Source organism: Opisthorchis viverrini (assembly GCF_000715545.1).
Source record: "Opisthorchis viverrini unplaced genomic scaffold opera_v5_173, whole genome shotgun sequence".
Classification (NCBI taxonomy): domain Eukaryota; kingdom Metazoa; phylum Platyhelminthes; class Trematoda; order Opisthorchiida; family Opisthorchiidae; genus Opisthorchis; species Opisthorchis viverrini.
In genome coordinates this window covers 400,061-413,794 of record NW_008751827.1, presented here as the reverse complement: position 1 = coordinate 413,794, position 13,734 = coordinate 400,061, and the positions used below count along the sequence as shown (strand labels likewise).

The 13,734-nt window shown below is 46.1% G+C and overlaps 2 protein-coding genes across 2 annotated transcripts in view; one reads left to right on the top strand and one right to left on the bottom strand.

Moving 5' to 3' along the window:
• Positions 1 to 9,177: 9,177 nt before the first annotated feature.
• Positions 9,178 to 9,836, bottom strand: T265_07430 (hypothetical protein; the record flags this gene model as incomplete). Its single annotated transcript, XM_009172948.1, has 2 exons — positions 9,178 to 9,279; positions 9,753 to 9,836. 2 exons carry the CDS (start codon positions 9,834 to 9,836, stop codon positions 9,178 to 9,180), a joined length of 186 nt encoding a protein of 61 aa, XP_009171212.1.
• A 752-nt stretch (positions 9,837 to 10,588) lies between these two features.
• The window catches only part of T265_14289 (hypothetical protein), a gene marked incomplete at both ends in the record, with an annotated part of 28,713 nt that continues 25,567 nt past the window's right edge, over positions 10,589 to 13,734 (top strand). Inside the window, 3 exons of the mRNA XM_009172966.1 lie at positions 10,589 to 10,907; positions 11,379 to 11,525; positions 12,767 to 12,991. Coding sequence (XP_009171230.1) covers positions 10,604 to 10,907; positions 11,379 to 11,525; positions 12,767 to 12,991 — 676 coding nt within the window. The remainder of the gene's footprint in view (positions 10,908 to 11,378; positions 11,526 to 12,766; positions 12,992 to 13,734) is intronic.

The following is a 13,734-nucleotide window of genomic DNA, read 5'->3' as shown; positions in this document are numbered from 1 at the left end:
TTTGAAGTGAGGGCGGAGAAAATCACTCTCTCCGGTAAACGATGATTCGGCATGCGCAATACATGACTGAATCACCGCAGTTTTTGGCACTGGATACATTATTCGACTGACGTCCGCGCCACCCAACCGAACACTTGTTTCTGATCATCTCCTTTCTGATCCGCATACATCAACTTAAACAAGCCATGATTCTGGCACAACTGTTCTAGAAAACGTCTCAGTTCGGCTGCTGGCAGAGGTCATTTCTCACAGCCATACAATAAAACAGCCCATACTGTGACTTGATGCATACGCCCCTTGGGATACAAGAATGTGCCTCTTTGTCGCCATAAGCATCTAAAATTATCGAAGACGGCCTTTACCTCAGTGATCCTTGCACTGACCTCATCCATCACACTACAATCGGAAGTAATACAACCTCCAAGACACGTAGAACGCTCCATAATTCTGAGTGCATCTCCTTAGATTGGCGTGTTCGGTAACTGGACGCCCAGAAGTAGGTCCGTGAACTTTGTGGGTGCAAGGTGCATGTCGAGGGATCAATTCATTCAAGTGAACCTGCGCCTTCTCTGGATATTCTATATCGACGAGGTTATGGAGACCTTGAGACGTTGGTCTCATTCCCTCTTAGATCGCGAAATTGTATAAGAATGGAGAGAGAAAATCCTTGTCGGACAACACTTTGTGTACACAAGCTATTGGAAAGCACTTCGTTTACTCTCATACGCGTGAAAGTTTGAGAATACAAGCGCCTGGGGCACTCCCAGCTGAGCGTGTTAACGGGAAAGCCTGGTTAACTGAGTCGAACGCGCCTTAGTATGAAAATTTGGTCAATTCAACCCCTACTCGGTTGGAATCCCACTCGTTTCTCTCAGGTCACTACTTTACAGGCGACGAAGGACAAGTAACCCCGAGGGTCTGGTTGCTATTAACACAATCAAGGACCTTCGTTGAAAATAGGTACTGTTTTTTTTATTCCCCAGTTGTCCGGGACAGTTTGCTTTACAGTTCACACCAATGGTTTCAGTGTACCAGACGTTGTTCAAGGCCAACATCTAGGAAGTGAAAGAATTTATCGTTTTCTCCTTCGGATATGAATTGGATGACAGTGTGGGCTTTATTAAACTGTTGTTGGAGCGATTCCAACTCGGCTCCATTGTTCACAACTGCGAAGATGTCTACATATCGGCAGTAGTATTGCATGTTCTCTGTGCTAGCTTTCGAGGGACCATTTTCAATTTAACTCATGGAAATACCGGAGAGCATTGGGCCCAGTGGTGAGCCCACGGCAACGCCACCAACATCAGCCGCTTACACTGCCATGCTAGATGTTGGGCTTGAACGGCGTCACGATGGTACACTGAAGCGATCGATTTACCGAAAACCCTTTTTGGTCCGGGCAATACATTAACTTTAACACCTTCGTGTCACTTAAGCAGAAACGGAATCTGATCCATAAACTAACAAAGCGAAGAAAATAGGCTCTGGTGACGCGCTGGAACAGGAAATTCTATCTCCCACCAGCGCCCCGACAACACCATCACCGCCACAGTTGCAAGAAGATCCATTCACATTAGCTTCCTATTTAAGGGAGATATCCTGGACGACCTACTGGGCAGAAGACTTTTAACAGTATGAACAAAGTTTCCCCGGCCGCAACACTCCGCACCTACTTTACAAGCAATCGTTTGTGCTCCTTTGCTCTCAAAGACAAAGTGCCTTTCCACCCCCAAAATATGTTAGTATACTCATTCTTTTACTGTTGTGCAGCGGAATACATCGGACTTACAACTCAGCCAAAGAATGGAAGAACACAATCCACCCTGGTTAGCTCCTGGATCTAGGAGGATGATAGCCAGTTCAATAGTACAACACCTAGCAGACACGGCCAAAGCATCCGCATTGTTTACAAGGCGCCAGCCTATCAACCCAGATCAGTACAGCAACACACAATCGCAGTGGCTGAAGCTATCGCCACACGACATCGCAACCCGATCCTTTGACGGTACAAACGCTTTGTTCGTGTGTTGTACTTGCCATGGTCTGACTCACCTCCCTCCACTTACACCCTGTGCTGAACACAACCACAGCACTAACCGCGCTGATACGTTCCATTCACCCTATTGGTTACCTGGACTAGTTGTTCTTTGATAGTGAGTCTATGTTGTCTCTCACTCGATTTCCTGTTCATGTACACCATGATTTTTCAAATGTGTTAAATACTGTTCTCTCAACCTTTGCGACTGTATGACTTGAAAAGACTGCTGAAAACAGGTTCGTCAATCCATCTGTGTCCTTCCATGTCCATACGTCCTCATGATCGGTGGCACGCTTAGTTTTACTTGTGTTAATTCATCGAGCTGAATTATGTTCAGGACCGACTGGAACATTTCTTGGAGTTTCAAGCATTGCCATTGTATTGTCTGATATCAAATGTTTGTGCGGACCCGGTAGCGCTGTGCGACAAAGGAAGCTCCCTGCACTATTGAAAGATGCGGTGCCTTCGTTCCAGCGCAAATGGGTATCTGACGGGGAGGCACCTGGAAGGTTAATTCGGTTAAATTTGGGACTATCGGATCTCCCAATTGCTAGATCCTTTGTCCACCACTTGCGCGGCCGTCAAAATGGAGTGAGAGGTGACCTAAACGTGTGCACGGTCAGAATCCACACAAGTGTTCCAGAACGAGTGGGGTTGGTAACTGATGCCGATGTGATCAATTTCGGTCTGTGGCTAGCATCCCGTTGGAGGACACCATTAGGCCAGACGACTTCAGTTACTTCGGATTTTGGTAGTGCATGAAAACGGTCTGCAGTCAGCAGTAATTCACCGTTATCCTTACAAATCGAGTTCACTCTGAGTGGCCCACGCAGCTGAGTCTCAGATGCCCTAATTGTACCCCCTTGTGCATCCAAATCCTCAGCAGCCACTATGACATGAACTCATACACCGCCTTTATCAGTCACGAAACCTGTTTTTGACGGTGGTAGACCTGCAGTCGGTTGGAATTTAAGCAGACACGATAGACTGACAACGATCGGCTTCCTGCTTGTAAGATTCCTTTACTGGCGTTGCCAGACAAACCAGACCATCAACGGGTATCCAGTCGAACAAATATCTCTCCGTTCACTGACTAAGGACGATACCAACCACTGTAGATCCTGCCGCATTTGACTCTGGATCTCCAGAGATGCACATCCTGAAGCGAGTGGAGAGTGATCGAACAGTTAACTCAATCACTGTGTTGTTATATCGAATTCTAGTTCCTGATGTGCAGCGCGCATCAATGTCAAGCGGGTACAGTGTGGGAAGAAGAACCGCTTGTGATCCCGCCTACTTCAGAGTGCACAAATTAAGAGCAAACAGACGTCGAGGCTTGAAAATTGGTGTGGAGATGCATGAGGCTGTTTGTTCCGGCTGACGCGTAGATGTCTGAGCCAAAACCGAGGTTACACGAACGGGGTCGTCGGTCCTAACAGATGGGTCTACAAGAAGAGAGTTAATAATGGGTCGAGGGAAGGGTAAGAGAAATTAGGTGTGCAACGTGTGATGCATGCAGCAAGCAAGGTGACCCAGCTGATGGCACGCGACGGCCAGTTTGGCGTGGGATTATTTTTAAATATGCAGTTCATGTTTGTATGTGGACCAGGTGCCCAGACCTGGACGGAAGGACGATCACGGTCACGGACCAAAGGACCGACTGCAAGGCAGCGGTGTTTGGCTTGAAATTACAGTGTATTGCATTTTTCCTAAAGTACAAGTCGCCCGACGTTCCAACTCCCCATCTGGAGGACACGAAGACCGTTGGTTACACCTGTAACCATTGATCAGTCTGGTATGAGAGACTGCGAGTGTAACGCGGACGCCCCCTGTATGCGTCGATGAGTCATGGGGGCACACAAGCCGTCGGACGTTCGTTCTCTTCATGACGGGAGGATCACTGGTCTATAACCCTCTCTAAGATCCGTGGAATGCACATAGCTTGGTTAAGTCTGCCCTACCGAACAAAAGACAAACCTGCTGAATGGTGTCGTATAGGGAATGTTTGGAATGATAACTGACTGTTCTGTGTAAATTCCCACTTCTGTCGCTGTTTTGACTTCCCATAATGCCAACTTTCTGACCAAAATACTGGTTCAGTCGATGTTTTTTTTTGGTGGAAATTAACATAACTCATCAAGTTATAGACTTGATGACTTGTTAAATGTCCGTTGATAATGGCCTCTGTGAAGTTCTTCTCACATTCTCGACTGCGGTCCGTCAAATAGGTGCAGTCACTGCCTGTTTATTTTGTCCTTATCCAGACAGGTTTTCTCATTCTGTCCAATGTAGCTCTCCAAAACCCTTGGACGCTGTTTTGATTGCCTTCGACTCGAACTGACATTCGCAGTGTATGGTTGACTGCTCTGTTATTAGAAATGGGGTCTGTGAGCACTTCTGAACTCTGCTCCCATTCGAACAAGTTTCTGAGCCCTTGGGCCAAACTGGGCTTTTTTCGTCACACCGTTTACTTGATTTGGCGCATCATCGATAAAGCAGCTATGCCATGGCATCCGAGTGTCGTTTATGTTATTGACATCAGCTATCTCTGTTTACTACCAAATGTCGAATTTCACTCTTAGTTCCTCTGGCTGACGTCAATATTAGGGCTCAGCGCAAACTGAAAAAGCATAAGAAATCGTTCAGCTGCAACACTCTTTTGGCGCCTAACTGCCACGCCACCCAAAGGAAGCACGAGGGCTGGGATACTGCCAGGTTGCCCAAGCCTAGACAGGGGAAGTCGAGTGGCAGAGGTCGAATTCGAACCACAACCTTCCAGGCAGTAAATTCGCGCCCTAACCACTGAGCCATCTAACGCAAGCTGGCTTTGGTACAACAACGGTGCGCGGATTTCCAGTGACTCAATAACTTCTATCGACATGAAATATTGAATTGCCGCTCGTCTTTCGGACTTTGCAAACTGAGCGGATATCCTTCAGACTTGCAGTATCTTTCTGGCCTCGCACTCAAACTGATCATCCTAAATGTGCTTTTCATTTGCAATCCAGGCAACTGTATTCCGCTTTTCGCTCTTGAAGTAAACCGTCCGGGACAATCATTTCACTGAGTCCATCCTGACGGGTAGAAGCACTGGGCTTCATTTTCGCTCTTAGGGCTCATCAGCAGAGCATATTCTTGGCCGTGCCGGGGTTTGAACTGCGCATCTGATACGCAAGACGAGCGTCTTACCGCTAATCGACCAGCGCACTCTGGACACATAAATTTCTTTATTCACGTCCGAACGAGTTGACATGTTCGCGCTTGATTGATTTGAGCGGTAAGTCCGACGCCTCGAAGGATGACCCAGCAACATACCTTGGTTGTGTCTATCGATTGGTCCACCAGTCAGATAGCGCCACAGACGCTTGAAATCTACCGGATGCCTTTGTTTAGTTTGTGGTTGTGGATATGTAGGTTGTTCAAACTAGTGTCATTTGGGCGCGCAGTCTACAAATCCGCAATCACCCACAAGTAAATTAGTATTGCGTTTAGACGTAATACACTACTCGTAAGGTTGCTGAAAACTCTTCGGCAGCCCATGACCGATGTCGCCTCTCTTGGGTCTTATCAGGTAGACACAGTCCCCGAATTTCCTTCAACCATATGCTCTGCCTAAATCCGAATAGAACAAATGCACCTGCTTGCACAGCAGTGTGGTTTTGATGCGAGACTCACCTGGGATCCAGTTGAATCTCCCCCTTATGATGTTTTTAAGCAGTTGAATGTGTTGCATCGGGCCACCTCATGTTTCGACTGGCACAATATTCGAGATATCGCGATGCGTCACGAAGAGACTGAACCTTACCGTGGTGTAACGGTTTGCGCACCTCAGCGATCCATTGAGCTATACTGGAGAGTGTCCCGCGTCACTCACAGAGTCCCATACAAGGTTGGTCAATGGTTAGAGGTCTGACGGACACAGTCTCCTGGCCCTCCAGGTTGGGGGTTGGAACATGTGGCGACTTGTTCCGTAGAAATGGTAATGCATTTGCATTTCCCGCCAAGCACCGCTGCCTTGCGGTCAGGCTTTTGAGCCAAAGGCTTTGGTTGAGGACCCTAATCGCCCTCCTGTCTAGTATGGGCGCCCTGGTAGTATCCCAGCCCACGTACAACCATGAATTGCAGTACGGCAGTGAAGCATCGCCATTCTTGGGGCTCATCAGGTGAGCGCGGTATTATTTTAAATGTTTCTGCTCCTACGTTCTTATGGCTAATTCCGTTTGCATCAGTCGATTAGAATAAGGTAGCGTCGGCACTTCCGATTCCCGAGAAACAAAACTCGAATCAATGCAGTTACATAACGAGTTCCAGCCGATAAGACTTCTTACGAAATAGGGAGTGGGAGGAAGATATCCAACAGTCAGGCAACCGAAGCCACGACTGCATGCTACCTGGTCAACCACGGTGTTACTAGTGTGCGGCCGATGGTTGCCATATTGCAGACATTCGATATCACTGGCAGTGGTTGCTTCGCTGCAATGTCCAGGAAGAAGAAGGATACTGGACTGCTACTGAATTGGATTCAACACTGGACGAGGTACTTCAGGTGGAAGCCAATTTTGGATGGTTCCCTGAAGTCTACGAATGCAGTACCTGGAGGATATCAACGTAACCACAAGCTTGTTGAGAAGAGCCCGCATCGTTTCCAAAACTACATGCATTCTGCAATATATGTCTATACTCCTCTGAACAGGCCATAACCAATTCGTTTTTTCAACTTGCCAGGTAGGCGGGATAACAGCCGTGATAGATCTGACTTAGCGACGAACACCGACTCTATATGGCATTCAAAACTGTCCTAAACTGCCAAAAATGCGCATAGGTCTTTCACTATTGGAGTGAACATGGAATGAGATCACAAGATCCCTTGGGAAATCATGCGCATATCTGGTTACTCCATTTGATTATTTCATTTCAAGCCAAACGACCTTGCTTTTAGGTTGTGAGGCTTACCAAAGCACTTGCATAATTTCTTTTAATCGGTCGTCCTAACCCAGACCACTGTGCGATTTCTAGTCGTGCTACCATGTTACAATCTGTCACTTAAGGTCATATCGCAGTTAGGTACCAGACCGCATCCACCGAGAGATTGTTTGAGTCTATGCTGGAATCACTGGCGATTATTATTCGCCCTACATATCTTTCATACTCGATCGATAGTTATTTGTCTTTCAGTGAACAAGTGCTCCTGGAAGAAAACTTGGAAGCATAAAACCTCGGAAACACACGTGTCGAACGCTCAAGCTACATCGATTCATTTCATCAGCGCAGTTAGGCAAGGTGTATGGATATACGGGCTTTACTCGTGCCACTGTTCATAGGATCAGTGAATATGGTTTTGCCTCTCGACAAAGAAGACGGATGCATCTTTGTTCAGAAACTTGATAGATTTTTGGCTAATCTTGAAACGTTTGCTACAAACGTTTAGTCGTCATCATTTATGTCGTAGCGATGCGCCACTCTCGAAATGGACGACAGACAAACCTTGCTGAAACTTTGCCTTCATTTTGTTTCTGTTGATGAGTCTGGTGTGTCCGAAAGATGTTTACAGAATCCAGCTTCGATCGTACTTCTCAAGCTGCCTAGGATGGGCTCGAAAACTCCATATTTTACTCTCGAAAGTTACACTTAAATCCAAAGTTGAGGATGCGTTACTGGAGTAAACAGTTTTCTTTGCGGTGTATAGCCATTGTGTTCAATTAATGTCACTCCAACTCTATCCAAACATTGGGTTATCCTGGTTGTACTTACGGTTGCCCACTTTTTGTGGCTTCTTGAAAAAACCGTTCTTGACGAAAAGGGTCATCATTTACTGTGATGTTTTCAAAGAAAGCAGGGCGACATGGGCGGGGCTTTTAAGAGCAACATCAGCACCATGTAGGACCTGAGTCTTTACTTCGGCCGTCCTCGTATAAACGCTAGGAAGGTCCGTAATTTAAACGTGGATACGCTGTTGACTAAAGTCAGGATTCATTCTCGTTGAAGGACGAGCAGTTTCGTCTTGTTAAGTAGAGGGGCTTCACATAGTACGAGTGTGGCTCCTAATATCGAGCAGAGTACTGGCGTATATATTCAACATGTTCCTGATTTTTAACAGAGCACGCGTATTTTTCACCCCATCCTCGGGAACGTCACTTACCGGAGGCGCCGTTCTGTAAACTGAAACTCGTATTTGGCGAGTGGTCGCGCAGCAGCATGGAAATGTCTCCAGGGTCGTATAGCTTTTTTTTCGGGGCGCATCTCTGGTCTTTGCCTCAACAAGTATAGGCGACAAGACAGTAATAGGGCTATGGAGAGTAGACTCATCTAATGGCCTTTGGATTTCATATACTCATTCCGGCATCTCAGGTTTCCCTAGCCCTTGCATATTCAAGCGCGACCCGTAGGGCAGCTTGATTTCGTGGTTGCCGGTGATCGCTATACGGTTTGCGTACCAGTTTGCTGTACTAACTACTGAGCATTGGTTCATATTCTCGCGACTTGTGAAACCCCTTTGTGGTGTAGTGGCACCCGCGTCGTGGTGGTGTTGTCATTTGACTGTGTGACGGGAGATCCGGTTGCCAACTGGGAATTTCTCGCACCCTGCTGGCGCTACCACTGAAGCCCCGTTAGCTCATTACAGCAGCTGTCAAACCATGGTTGACACGTGACGGCGAGAATGAGTTGGACCTTGTGAAAGAGCCCTATCTTTGGTAAACAATGTTTGGGCGTTGTTTGTACGTCCTGGCCCCTTTAACTTGATAAGCTTCATTTTCTGCATCCTTGATCTCGATCGACTATGAAGCTCATGACTTCCATCCGAGTAGCTCTCATCCTCAAAACCGGCTACATTTAATTTTCCAGGAGGGGATGCAGAAAACCTCAATCCTTGAGTGCAAAATTGTATCATAGCGCTTCGGTGTGTGTGGTTTCGTTATAAAGGAGAGTGTTGGTAGCTTAGTTAGCGTGGGTGGTCGTCCGCTCAGCTCAGCGAACAAGCCAACGACCAGATGTGGTTTTATCAGTATCCTAGATACAATGCGCGGGTGTTGCATAATGCTGAAAGGCCTCTGGAACACCTGGTTGCCGGAAATCCAGCTTGTTTACTTTGTACAGCAATGCTCTTCGTCTAACTTCATTACTATCCTCGTAGGCATGTTTCAACTCAGTAGTTTCTGGTGTTGAAGTTCGTTCCAGAAACTTTCAGGTTCCGCTACTGAGGCAAGTGCTCTGTTTCTGGCGCAATCACTACAGTCTTCGACCTATGAAGAGGAACGAGCAATCGTTCCTTTGAGCAAGTAGTCGCTTAATAGATATCAAACATGACAGTAAGGGCTCATTTAATCGTTTCGTGATATCCTAGCAAGATAGGTGACTGATGATCTGGCTCACGCGAGCTTTAACTGACAATCGCTATGGTGGTTGTTCTTCGCACAGTAGGTTGGCTTTACCATCTTACGATAACACATTGAAGTGCTTGAAGGTTATTGGTGTAACCAGTACTGCATTAAACGGGATCGTACAACAAATCCAAGGGGGACACTAATTGCCATGGCCAATCCTTACCTCCAATTACACTGTTCATCGGAAGCCGGCGCGTGCTTAGAAAACAACCTAGCAAGAATGAGCGGGCCAGGATTCTTGAAGGCATCCCTCTTGGGTATGCGTAAAACTTTAGGACCTCGCAATTCTGCTTTCTTTACGGCAACCTCTTTGAGAATAGCAATTTACTCACCTTATCATCGAAAACAAGCTGCTGCAAGGGAATACTTGTTATACCGTGACCAAACAGATCGGCAGGTCCAGGTTTCTCAACCATGGAGTAAGGCCGCTCTTGCAGCCGCTTTGTACACACGAATTGTTACTCCTAGCAAAACATTTTGACGCCTTAAATGACAAATGTTGATAATGCGTCCATTGGTTTCATCCATTGTATTACGATCGTGGCTCATATATCGATTCAAAGAAGGAACAGATGAATATATTCAAGATTCGTTCGTCGACGTTTCCGAGGGATATAAGGGATTAGAGGTGCCGAAAGCACGCCAAAACAAACAGCTAATTCTGACATCTAATTTGAAGTAGACCGGGAGGACTGATGGCAACCTAATCAGACGCCGTCAAAGTTAGAGACTACCTGCTCCTTCGCGACTGTCGATTTCTCTGCTACATCCTGATGCCTGCGCGAACAGTTTTGTTTGTAACAACTCATATTTGCTCTAGATGACCCAGTCGCCTGGCATTTGTGAACTGGTCCATTTCTTTTACGAAAGATGTCAGCGCCTAGATATCAGGTACATGCTTCCGCACCTTGCTACAGTTCAGATTTCTACGGATCAGACATCTTAGTCTCAAGAAATCCGCAACTTGCTTGGTTCTCCTAATCGTTGTCCATTCCCATTGACGTAAGGCGCCTGTAGACGAATGTCGCCATCGCTTGGGCAGTCTAAAGTCTATGGGACACCCCTCAGGGATACATCACGTTTTACTCGCGCAAACAAACCGTTTCTCTCGAACCATAGAACTGATAATTTGGTCTTCCCGTAATACATGCTTTTCCTTTCATTTTAGCTAGCCTCTCCGTTAATGATTCCCAATCCTCTTAGCGATAAACGTAAAAGACGTCCTGTTTTTGTACAGTTAACGGAAGATGAAATTCAAAATTTTCTCGCTCGGTCTGACGGTGAAAAAGACTCAAGCGGGAGTGATTGGGATGATGTTGGGGAGACGGATATGGCCACCTTTTTTGCCTCCTTGTCTGAAAAGCAAACTTCTCCAAAAAGACGTAAACTATCACCCAGAGTTTCGGAATGCACAAGCACTTCTAAAGATCCCTGTCCCTCACAATCTTTACAAACGGAGGCTCGTCAAAACAAAGGGGTACTTCAAGGTGAGTGACGTTCATAACTGATAAATTTTCCGCCTCATTATACGTCTTTTTTCTTATGGCTGGTTACTCTTCTGTCACGTTTTTTAGAATATTTCATACTACCAGAAGCCTGTATGTTTCTAGGCTGTTTGCTTCATTCATGCAACAGCTATCCACAAGAACAAAGAGAACAAATGAGAACCATCTACTCAGGCACCTCGGACAGAGTAGTCACAGGCACGCTTCAACTAGATTGTGCTGACGTTGATGCTCCTACAGATCGATTTTCTACTCATCCATACCGGTTATTTGCTTCGCCGATCATGCATTAATAATAGTTTGTATGGTCATCCAACTGGCGAATGATTTTTCGCCCTGCAACATTCATCGCAAAGTACCACCTTGTTTCTGTACTTTGTAGATGCGATTCGGCCGCATCAATTATGGATGTTCACAACGCTACTTTTCTACTTCTTATCATCTCTCACACAGACGTCGGTATAGATGCCTTGTTCAATGCGTCGGTGTCGAAGGCGGAAGGCAACACTGAAGTACCGGAGCTTGATGTGCATGATCTGTTTGGTTCATCTTCCAGTGACTCAGACGCTGATGGTGATATTTTGGATGGATGTGATGATGGTAAGTTTCCTACGAAACCCTCCACCTTCAGCAGTCCCAAGTTCTTAGAATCTCTGTAGATATATTTCAACAGTATCACTTTCTGTATTTTGTGCTTGTATGTTGATCGCACTTTTGTCATTACTAGTAATGGGTTCGAGATAGCCCATTGGTTACTGATCGGAGATCGAAGCCGACCCGAGCATTTCGACTGTTCCTGTCCAAGTCTTGGGCAACCTAGCAATATATCAGTCCTTGTACTTCCTTCGCGTAGGTGTCACAGCTGGGCTACTTTGTATAATGTACGTAACTCTGTTCATCCAAAGTCACATGCATCATTCGAATGGGACACAAAATCCGTTTCTGAACATATTTCTGAGTAGGCAGTGCTTTCAGTCCACCTACAGTTTACACCCGGATTCTTTCGGTTTTTGTACGGACGGAATATTAATGTGATTGGTTAAAACCCTATATCACGAAGTAGTACGAGGTGGGACCTTCGATTACCTAGATCTGATGAGTGATAGTGGCTGCGCCTAACGCTTATGAGATATTCACACTTCTGTTTCCCCTCAAAGACCTGCAGTTCAAATTCTACCATTTCGTCGACAACTGGCGCCCCCCTGGATAGGGACTTCTAGATTCAATTCCCAAATGGTTAATGATACTGGCAGATGTAGCCCAATCGCGCAGTCAGTGGCACTCATGCATCAAAGTTATCGCCTTCGATGCATAGCTACCTGGTTCCCGAACTAACCAAACATGCTATCGCACTTTCTCCACTATCCACTTTCTATCCTTTTCCGTCGATCGAAACTGTAGCAGTTGGAGCCATCGTACCTATGGTACATGATTTGTAGCTGACAAATCGATTGATTTTTGAATGTATACTAGTTTTTTAGTGGTTAAACGATCTGGTAAAATTGGTTTGGAATCTAACTTGGGTTAATGGACGGACCCACACTGAAATCCTCGGGAGCCGCTTACAACGATGGCAATAGACATTAGTAGAATAGGTCTTCCACGGAATCCACCATACAAGTGAAATGCTCACAATATGTCTGTAAGTCACGGCTTCTCTCCACCTGTATGACTGGTTGTGGTTCGAAAAGACACCTCAAGTCACTCAAATGCTCAGGCATAAATATATATTTGCATGCACAGTACTAGCTGGTTTTTCTAGTCCAAAGCTATCAACTCTACGGGACGTCCGCTACCCGTAATCACAAGCGTCTTATCCATTTCGTGTTTTTTTTCGCCAGAACAGGACGTATCTCTGTCCGAATGCGGTGCCCGGATTCAGAAGAGTCTTTCAGTTGCACGGCGCAAGCAGAAGGAAGCCGAGATCGAGCAACAGGTAGAACGGGCTATCGTCCAGACTTCGGTGGACGCTTGTCAAACTCCGTCGACTTCTCTGAGCGGCTCGAAAGGGCCCATCTCTGTCAGCGCATCATTGGCTGCATGTGCTGCCCGTCGTCAAAAAGCCCGTAAGTTTTTGTTATTCGGTCTCACAAACGAAGGCCAAATGCTCTGACAATGACTGGAAAGTTTTAACAGTTTTGGCCCTATTGTTCTCCACCATGGACCACATTTCTTCAGAACATTATTTAGCCTTTGCCCATTAATTTATACGTAGCTTTGTTGAACCGAGGCTTTGAAAAGCCCGACCGGTTATCACCGATTCGCCCTTAGGGTACAGCTTACTGATCTCACCAGATTTAGGTTTCAGTGCAAGGGGAAGGTTTTATGGTTTGTATGTGATACAGTTAACAATAATCTGTGCAATTGAGTGTAAGCACAGCGATGGTTGGCTCGGTTTTGTTTTCAGGCAACACTAAGGATGGTTCAGAGTGCTGTGCACTCATTTGTTAAATGCCAAGTTTTGTGGATGGAAATCCAACTAACCGGTCCAGCCATTCAGACGGACATGACATGGGAAATGGCGTGACGCGACGTTCAAAATTAAGTGATAGTCTTTAAGCTCAGTCAAAGGGACGTCCTGAGACATTGCTCAACTACTGTCTGGTTGTTAACTGTTGCCAGTCCGGGCATTATCGAATATTACTGAAACCACTGGAGTTTTTACTTGCTGTTTCTTAAAGGTCTGTGCTTCTCACTTTTCATAGCCTTCGCAACTGTAACCGTTAACTTCCTTGAATATGGACCCACTGTAGAGTGGATGATTCTTCCTCCGAATATCACTTCAAGCCTCATGCAAATTCGCCTCGCG